At 44.0% G+C, this 9,866-nt stretch overlaps 1 protein-coding gene across 1 annotated transcript in view; it reads right to left on the reverse strand.

The window, feature by feature from the left end:
- The window catches only part of TGM5 (transglutaminase 5), a 28,840-nt gene extending 20,546 nt beyond the window's left edge, over positions 1-8,294 (reverse strand). The window contains exons 1-3 of the mRNA XM_020285982.2: positions 8,176-8,294; positions 2,146-2,325; positions 1,774-2,019 (exon numbers count right to left, since the gene is read on the reverse strand). Coding sequence (XP_020141571.1) covers positions 1,774-2,019; positions 2,146-2,325; positions 8,176-8,185 — 436 coding nt within the window. The 5' untranslated portion in view covers positions 8,186-8,294. The remainder of the gene's footprint in view (positions 1-1,773; positions 2,020-2,145; positions 2,326-8,175) is intronic.
- Positions 8,295-9,866: the final 1,572 nt, after the last annotated feature.

Raw genomic sequence — 9,866 nt, forward strand, 5'->3', positions numbered from 1 at the left:
GGTTAGAGGTGTTCGAACCCAGCCAGAGTTCTGGGTCCTGATGCAACCCAGCAGGCCCCTTACCAGGGAGAGGGATAGAATGGGAGAGAACTTAGAAGGAGGTGGGGACAGGAAGGAGATCATTCCCTAAGTCAGGAGCAAAAGTGGGTTGAGTCTGGCCTCTGGGGAAAAGCACACCAGACCCATTCTCTATCCCTGACTCCTTCTGTCCTTCCGACTCTCTTCTGGTTTGTGCTCCATTCTGTCCACACCGTGTCCTTATGTCTGTCTATGTATCTACCCACACCCCCCAGTAGATTTAGAGGACAGGGCTTGTGGGACAGGTAGTGTGGGATATTCACTGTGGCTTTGTTTATAGAAGAAAAAAAATGAAGATAGCCAAAAATAGGGGACTAGTTAAAAACATTTGGTGTATCCAAACAGTAGAATAATTGTAACCATTAAGAAGAATGTTCCGATAGGAAAACATGTCCAAAGTGAATTGTTTTAATGGAAAAGGCAAGTTGGAGAATAGTATGTATTACATAATCCTGTTTGTGGTATGCATTGTACAATCACACATATACACACACATGCACACATATTTGATTAAGCATAGAACACTTTGATAAGGCTTCACGAGAAAATGTTAACATTTCTTGTTCACTAGAGAATGGAACTTGGATATTGGGAGGTTTTACTTTTTGCCTTATACCTTTCATTTCTTTTCTTTTTCTTTCTTTTTTTTTTTTTTTTTTTGAGACAGAGTCTCACTTTGTTGCCCAGGCTAGAGTGAGTGCCATGGCGTCAGCCTCGCTCACAGCAACCTCAAACTCCTGGGCTCAAGCAATCCTCCTGCCTCAGCCTCCCGAGTAGCTGGGACTACAGGCATGCGCCACCATGCCCGGCCAATTTTTTGTATATATATTTTTAGTTGGTCAATTAATTTCTTTCTATTTTTGGTAGAGACGAGGTCTCGCTCAGGCTGGTTTCGAACTCCTGACCTTGAGCAATCCACCCGCCTCGGCCTCCCAAAGTGCTAGGATTACAGGCGTGAGCCACCGCGCCCGGCCTTCTTTTTCTTTTTTGGTTTTACCTTTTACTTTATTCCCCAAATACTCGATGTTGTGCATTTTTTACTTTTATAATGAAAAACTCAAGTTAACTTAAAAATGCATGATAAAGGTAGATGTTGGCCAGACGTGGTGGCTCACGCCTGTAATCCTAGCACTCTGGGAGGCTGAGGCGGGCGGATTGCTTAAGGTCAGGAGTTTGAAACCAGCCTGAGCAAGAGTGAGACATCGTCTCTACTATAAATAGAAACAAATTAATCGGCCAACTAATATATAGAGAAAAAATTAGCCGGGCATGGTGGTGCATGCCTGTAGTCCCAGCTACTTTGGAGACTGAGGCAGCAGGATTGCTTGAGCCCAGGAGTTTGAGGTTGCTGTGAGCTAGGCTGATGCCATGGCACTTACTCTAGCCTGGGCAACAAAGTGAGACGCTGTCTCAAAAAAAAAAAAAAAAAAAAAAAAGGTAGATGTTAACAGTGGATAAACTTGATTGTAATAGTTTCTTATTTAAGTAAAGATGATTTGGTTCAAAAATTAGAAATTCTAAATAGCTAAATAAACAGCAAGGTCTCCCTGCCCTGGTTGTGGGTAGTTGGGGCTGGATGCTGAGTGCATGGGCTTGGGTTGTGGCGGACAGGGAGCAAGGTCTAGAAATCGTCGAGACTGTTTCTCTGGCAGCACTGATAGAGATGAGGGACCCCTCATGAGCACCCTGCCTTACCTGGGCACCAGGGATTGAAGAGCAGGATGAACTCCCCGAGCTGGTAGGCTGTGACAGACCCCTGGAAGGGGTCAATGTGAATTTTCAGGAGGTACCGACCCACAGCCGCCGTAGGAGAAGCACACAGGCTCACCTCCAGGGAGGTGGGCCCGTTGGTCTCTAGAGAGGCGATCCAGGAGCTGGGGCCACCACGGCCTGTCAGGCTGAACATGGCCTGAGTCCCCTTGGTCTGGTCTGGCAGGGGTCCTGGGAAGGAAGTAGAGTGGAGACCCTCTGTGGTGAGCTCCTAGCCCCTCCAAAGTCCCCTCAACACACACACACACACACACACACACACACACACAGCCCCTGTGAGCCAGCTGGGGTCCTCACCAGTCTCAGTCATGAAGATGATGTTGTCCAGGCCTGGCTGGAAGCCCCGGTTACGGAAGTACAGGGTGATCCTGAAGGCCTGGCCCCGGCGAACAACAAGGCGGTCAACGCTGATCTCCTGCGTGTGGTGCCGCAGGTTGTTCCTGGAGCTCTGGAAGTCTGTGAGGACCACCTCTAGCCCTGCAGGGAGGCAGCCAGAGACAGACTCAGGGTCTGGAGGCTGGTCCAATCCTGTCTACCACTTATTAGTAGTGCAAACTTGAAAAAGTAACTTAATCTCTGAGCCTCAGTTTCTACATCAGTAAAATAGAATCCATAATGCCAGCCTGACAGGATTAGTATAAGGATTAAACAAGGCTCCATGTAGGCAAGTTCCCCTCCCTCCCTCCCTCCCTCCTTCCTTCCTTCCTTCCTTCCTTCCTTCCTTCCTTCCTTCCTTCCTTCCTTCCTTCCTTCCTTCCCTACATCTCTGACACTGTCTCCTTCTCTTTTATACCCTCCTTGGATACATGGTTTTCTGCCTCTGTCCAACTCCTTTTGTAGACCTGGTCAAGTATGATTGCCCCCTTCAGCCTAGCATATCTCAGATTCACCCCAGTATCCACTTTCTAGGACTCAAGTTAATAGTCTGACTTGCCCCTGAACCAGCCTCCAAACCTGGGTGCAAATCCCTGGGTTAGCTGTTCCAGGGTTAGCTGTCCCAGGGTTAGCTGCCCCTGAGTTAGCTGCTTTTCCTTTAGCAATTTGCTGGCTCTCTGACCACCACTAATGCCACATGCCCAATGCCCTGGGAGCTTGGAGGCTGATGACAGTCAAAGGAAGTTCCATTCCCAGCCTTCTGGAGCTTCTGCTAAGACACAGACTGACCTCACTGTTCTACAAGTGTGCCTCTCCAAGAAGGGCTCCAGTTCTGACTCCTCAGTGTTTGACATGGTCCTGCCCTGGTCCCCCAGTCACCTAGTGGGCTCACAGTTCTTGAATCACAATTGGCTCACCCAACTCCTTAGCCTGCATCCATTTGTGTGTCACCAAGTCCCTTCACTCCTTCCATTAAAACATCTCTGGTGTCCATCTGTCTCTTTCCACATTCACATGATTCCAACCTCCTGACCTCACACCTAGTGACTGTAATAGTCCCCTTGAGGTCTCCTCCCCCCCACCACCCACCCTTAATGCATCATCAGATTACTTTCCTCAAGAAAATTTGATCGTGCTATCCTTCTGCTTCAAAATTTCTGAGATATCTTACAGTCACCATATAAAAGGCACATTCCTTACCCTGACACTTATGGCTCTCCATACCAGGCCTTAACTTATTCTTGCATTCTCACTTGTCACCACTCCCAGCATGGGCCCTCTCCTGTAGGCAATGTGTCCCTAAGCAAATGGTACCCTTACCTGTCTGTGTATTTCGTTATTGCTGTAGCCTCAACTCAGAATGGCCCCTCACTATCTAACCAAACCCTACCTGTCCTCCTTCATGAAGCCTGCCCCAATTGGCCCACCCTTCTTCCCATTGCCCACTAATCTGCAGCACTTAACTGAATCTCTCATGGACAATCTTAACTGCTTAATTGACAAGTTAATTTACATGTCATGCTCATTTGTTCATTTCTATCAACAAACTTCTACTAAGTTTAGGCTCAGTATGAAGTAGTCAAATGTTTTTCTTAGTTGCTCTTAAATTTATCTGCCTTTTACCACTAGATGTAAGCCAATAAGTACACAGACTTAGCTTTGTCTTGGCTGTATTTAGATTTTTAAAAAATGAACCAAAGCATTTGACAAAATCCAGCACCCTCTCATGGTAAAAAATACTTGACAAATTAAGAGTAGAAGGGAACTTCTGCAACCTGATAGAGTATATCTATGAAAAAACTCACAACAAGCACCATATTTAATAGTGAAAGACTGAATGCTTTCCTGACAAAGAACAAGACAAGGATGTCTGCTCTGGCCACATCTACTCAACATGGTACTCAAGGTTCCAGCCAGGGCTATTAGGCACCAAAAAGGAAATCAAATCAAAGACCTCCAGATCAAAAAAAAGTAAAATTATCTCTATGATCTTGTATAGAGAAAATCCTACCAGATCCACCCAAAAATTAGAATTAATAAACAGATTCAGCAAGGTTGCAGGATACAATATCAATATGCAAAAGTCAATTATATTTCTATACACTTGAAATGAATAATCTGAAAATAAAATTAAGAAAAAATTCCATTTTATAATAGCATCAAAAAGAATGAAATACTTAGTAACAGATTTCACAAAAGAAACGTAAAACTGGACCACAAAAAAGAAAAAAAATGCAAAACATCATTGAAAAAATTTAAAGAATACCTAAACAAATGAAAAGACATTCCATATGCATGGATTGGAAGACAGTATCATTAATATGACAAATTAATCTACAGATTCAACACAATCCCTATCAAAATCCTAACTGCCACTTTGCAGAAATTGACAACTGGATCCTAAAATTCATATGGGAATATAAGGGATCCATAACACCCAAAACAATCTTGACAAAGAAAAACAAAGTTAAAAGATTCACACTTCCCTATTTTAAAATTTACTGCACAAGCTAGAGTAATCAAGGCAATGTGGTAGTGGCATATCGATAGACATATTGATCAGTGGAATAGAAATGAGAGTCTCTCACATTTCAATTGATCTTTGACAAGGATGCCAAGATAATTCAGTGGGGAAAGAATGCTCTTTTCAAAAAATGGTGCTAGGTCTAGTGAATATCCACATGCAAAAGAATGAAGTTGGATGCCTACTTCATACCACATATAAAAATGAATTCAAAATGGATCAAAAACCTAAACACAAGAACCGAGACTACAAAACTCGTAGAATAAAACACAGGGGTAAATATTCATGATCTTGCTCTAGGCAATGATTTTTTTTTTTTTAGATATGACAGCAGAAGCACAAGCAGTGAAAGGAAGAAAACAGATAAATTGAACTTCATCAAAATTAATAACTTTTGCTTCAAGAACACCATCAAGAAAGTGAAAAGATAGCCCACAGAATATGAGAAAATATTGTAAAGCATGTATCTAATAAGGGACTTGTATGTAGAATATTTTTTAAAAAACTTATTCAACTCTATGATAAAAAAGACAAATAAATCAAATAAAAAATGGGCAACTGATCTGCATAGACATTTATCTAGAGAACATATGTCAAACACATGAAGAGATGTTCAACATCATTAGTCATTAGAGAAATGCAAATGAGGTATCACTTCACATGCACAATGATAAGAGGACAATAATAAGAAAGGTAGACAATAAGCAGTGTCAGTGAGGATATGGAGAAAGTGAAACCTTCATATATTGCTGGTGGGATTGTGCAATGGTACAGCACTCTGGAAAACAGTTCCTCAAAATGTTAAACATAGAGTTACCATATAACCTAACAATTCCATCCCTAGGTATATACCCAAAATAAATGAAAACATATTTTACACAAAACCTGAATGTTCATAGCAACATTATTCCTAATAGCCAAAGAGTGGAAACAACATAAATGTCCATCAACTGATGAATGGATAACAAAATGGGGTATATCCATATAATAGAGTATTGTTTGGCTGTAAAAAGCAATGCTGAACATGCATAACATGGTTGAACCTTGAAAACATTATGCTAAGTGAAAGAAGTCAGATATTAAAGGGCACATATTGTATAATTATCTTTATATGAAATGTCCAGAATAGGCAAATCCACAGAGATAGAAAGTAGATTAGGGTTTGCCAGGGGCTGGAGACTGGTGGAATGGGGTATAATTGCTCATTCTTTTTGAGGTGATGAAAATGTTCTGGAACTAGATAGTGGTGATGTTTGCAAAACTTTGTGAATATATTAAAAACCACTGAGTTGTGGACTTTAAATGGGTGGACTTTATGGTGTATGAATTGTATCTTAATAAAGCTGTTATAAACAAATATGAACCAAATCAACCATACCGAAATACCCTAATAAATATCAAACTTTGTCTTCTTAAACATCTTTAAGTTCTTTTGATTACTGTTACCATATGACTTAACAATACTCAAGAGAAATTAAAACATATTTACACAACACCTGACTCACACACATCTTTTTCATAATGTAGATTATTATTATTATTATTACAAAAGAAACTAAAACATAAAGATCAGCACATTGTAGGTACTCAGAAAGGCTTGCCAGGTTGAATAGAGTTTTCTATCTTTTGCAAAATCACCCTGTACTTATTTCAGATTTCAGAGTCCATCAACACTCTATCGAGGGCCTGTCTATTATTGCCAGGCACTGTGCTAAGCACTCGGAGACAGTTATCTCATTTAATCCTCACCATAACCTTGGAGGGACAAAACATCTTGTCGTCTACATACGGGGATGAGAAAACTGGAGTTCAGGTAGATTAGATGCCTTGCTCAAGGTTAAACCAGGATTCCTGACCCAAGTCCAGGGCTCTTCCCAGCACCCAACCGCTGCCACCCACTGCTGGCTTTCACTTGTGCTCAGAAGGAACATCCTGATCCACTGCCCGTTGGGAAAGCACTCAGTTTTTTCCTAACAGTGGAAAAAGAGGCTCACTCCTTTGGGAGACCAACTGACTAACTGGCTCCAGTTCAGGTTGGGCACATGACCCAGACTACCCAACAGGTGTGGCAGCATCTGCCTGACAGCAAGCACAGCGGCGGAGTCCTCTGGAGACACCGTGGGCATGTTAATCTCTGCCTATGACAGGGAAGATCCCTCAGACCAGATGCCAGCTATGAACATAGGAGGTTCATTAGTACTGGGCATATTTACTCTCCTTGAGGTGAGAGGAGAATGGGGTAAAATGATCAGGAAAATAGAAAGGAGACTGTAGGAAGAACTTTTAAAGTAAGTGATCTTAGTAGTTGTCCTAGAGAGACACTCCCGCATGAGCACAAAGATGCATGGATAAGAATGTTCATTGCAATATTGCTTACATAACTGGAAAATTGGAAACAACTTCAATGACCAGCAACAGGGGACTGGATAAATAAACTATGTACACCCAAACTATGGAAAATATTGAGATAGAGCTTTAGGTACTGACTGGCATGGATAGGGCTCCAAAACATACTGTTGAGTGAAAAAATTAAGTTGTAGAAAAATATATGCAATATGATGATACCATGGATATACCAAAAAAGTCACATGCACTAATGTTGTATATTTCATTGAGTATATTCATTCATACAATATATGAACGTAAATGCATACACAAAAGGCAGGTAACAGTGGTTACTCTAGAGATGAGTCTGCAGTTGGGGGGTGGAAGTCAGGGAATTATATAGCTTTATCTGTAATGGTTGATTTGTTTTACTCCAACTATGTAATCATATATTTCTTGTGTAATTAAAAGTTATAAAAATTTTAAAATCGAAAAAACCCCACAAAAATTAGTAAGGGAAGGTGAGGCTGTTACATTTGCAGAGCAAGTTTAAAGCCCATTCCTCTAAATGGTTTCAACTAACCATCTAATCTTCATAGCAGCTCTTTTCAGAGAGAGGGAGATGATACAGAGAGAAGGAAGATTAGCTAAGATAAAAACAGACCCTCTGAAAGGGGGAAGAGGAGAAGATACGACAATCCAGAGAACTTTAGAGCAGGAAGACAATTTCAGCATTATCTGGTCCAACCCTTCATTTTTCAGGCACGGGGTTGGACACTAGAGGAGAAATGACCTGCCCAATGTCAAAGGGTCAGCTAGTGGCAGAGGACAGGAACCCTGATCCCCAGTCCCTGGCCCTGCCCCATCCCACTGGGCTACAGATGACAGGGCTGTTTGCCTGTGTTTACCTGCTAGCCTCCACCCTGCCTCCTGGTTCTCAGGTCACCAGTGACTTCTGAGGTTTCCGGGGTTCTTGCTGGTCCTGTCTCAGTTCTGTATTTACTCCTTCCCACCTCTGAATCCACCCTCCTCCCCTTGACTTCCTACAGTCTCTCCCTGTCCTCCTTGTCCCTGCACTCAGCAACCCCACCGGCCTTCCCTACCTTGGGCCATGGTGGCTGCCTCCGGTTCCTGGGCTGCTCCCCACAGAACAGCTGGATGGACTGGACCTTCAGGGAACTGGTGCCAGAGTGTCTGCTTCCACTTCCATCCTCAGACTCCAGGAGACACTGTAGGTGGGGCCAGAGTGGTGCACTGCCACCTGCTTACTGGGCAGATCACAACTGGTTTTCTCATTTGCCCTTGGGTTTTTCTTGGCAGGGTTTCTTGGCTGAAAGGAGGTGTGGAGGCTGATGAACTGTCACAGCCTTGTGCCATGTGGGCCTTGCGTAGCTCTTGAGCAATAGGGCATTCCCTGGCAGGTGCTGTGCTGTCATGGGGGAGCCAGGAGGGAAAGGTGAGCTGACAGGGTCTCCAGGGAGATGGAGGGGGCTGCGCTTCTGCAGGAAGTCTGATGTGGGGCTTCCTCTTCTGCATTTCCTATTGGCCAACTCATACCTCACATTATAAATACTTACCTATCTTTCCCCCAGTCGCCCTTGAGGGCATGGGCTGTGTCTTAATAATAGCATTCCTAGTGTTTAACAATGACAGTGGCTAATAGTAATAAAACTACTAATACAACTGGTAATAGCTTTTAATACCAGATACTGTTTTAAATTCTTTATGTGCACTACCCCACTTAATCTTACAAAAGCACTATGGTTATGTAGTGTTACTGTTCCTATATTACAGATAAGGAAATCAAGGCTTAAAGACCATTAAATAGTTTTTCCAAGATCACTCACAAAGAACTGGTGGAGCCAGATTTTGATCGCAGGTAGTCAGACTCCACAGCCCAAGTTCTCCATAAGTGCCTGATGCAGTAACTGAAATGTGGTTTTCTTCCAGGTCCTATTTGTGACCTGTTGGAGTGAATGAAGTAAAAGACGATCCACGCCTGAACTCGCTGAGAAGGGTTAGCTGGGGAGAAGAAAGGGACGTGGACAGAAGAGCTTATCGTGAGGGAGACAGGAAGGTGAGTACAACAAGGGTGGGCGGGTCTGGACAGATGTGGTGGCCAAAGGGGAAGATGCCCAGTGACCTATTTCATGGCGCCACTCGGGCCAGCCTGGAGCAGCTGGGATGAGTTGAGATTTTAGAACCATTGGGCAGCCACTGTGAGTAAAGCTCATTGAATTGTGCTGGCTGGGTGGCCTAAACACTGGGCAGCTCTGCCTGCCCCCAAACTTGAGCAGAAAGCAGGAATTCACATCCACCTCAGAGGCCTGGGCCTCCCCCAAAGGACCTCGCAAGGTCAGGAGGCACTTAGAGAAGTGGTCCGAGGCAGCCCCTGGACAGGAGAGGCATGGAAGTAACACACTGGCATGAAGCCCATTCAGGGGCCCAGGAGAGCCCTGGCTGCTCCTCTCCCTGGACCCTGGGCTGAACGAGACCTGGGCTCTGCGCCTAATGAGCTGGCGTACAGGCTCAGCCTTTCATTGAATTCTATGAACCATTTATCAGAGGGCCCGTGTGCTGGGGCAGGGGGGCAGCTCTGATCAGAGAAGCTTGTCCCTTGGTCCAGGGACAGGGACAGGGACAGGGGGATACCGGGAACCTGAGCAAAGATGATGAGAAGGAGTGTGACCCACAGGGGAGGGACCCCTGAGCAGAGATGTGGACATACCAACCATCCTCCTGGGGCAGGCCAGCTCTAGCAAGGGCAGTGGGGGTGGGAAACTTCCAGACCTTT

This window comes from Microcebus murinus, chromosome 6 (assembly GCF_040939455.1).
Source record: "Microcebus murinus isolate Inina chromosome 6, M.murinus_Inina_mat1.0, whole genome shotgun sequence".
NCBI lineage: Eukaryota > Metazoa > Chordata > Mammalia > Primates > Cheirogaleidae > Microcebus > Microcebus murinus.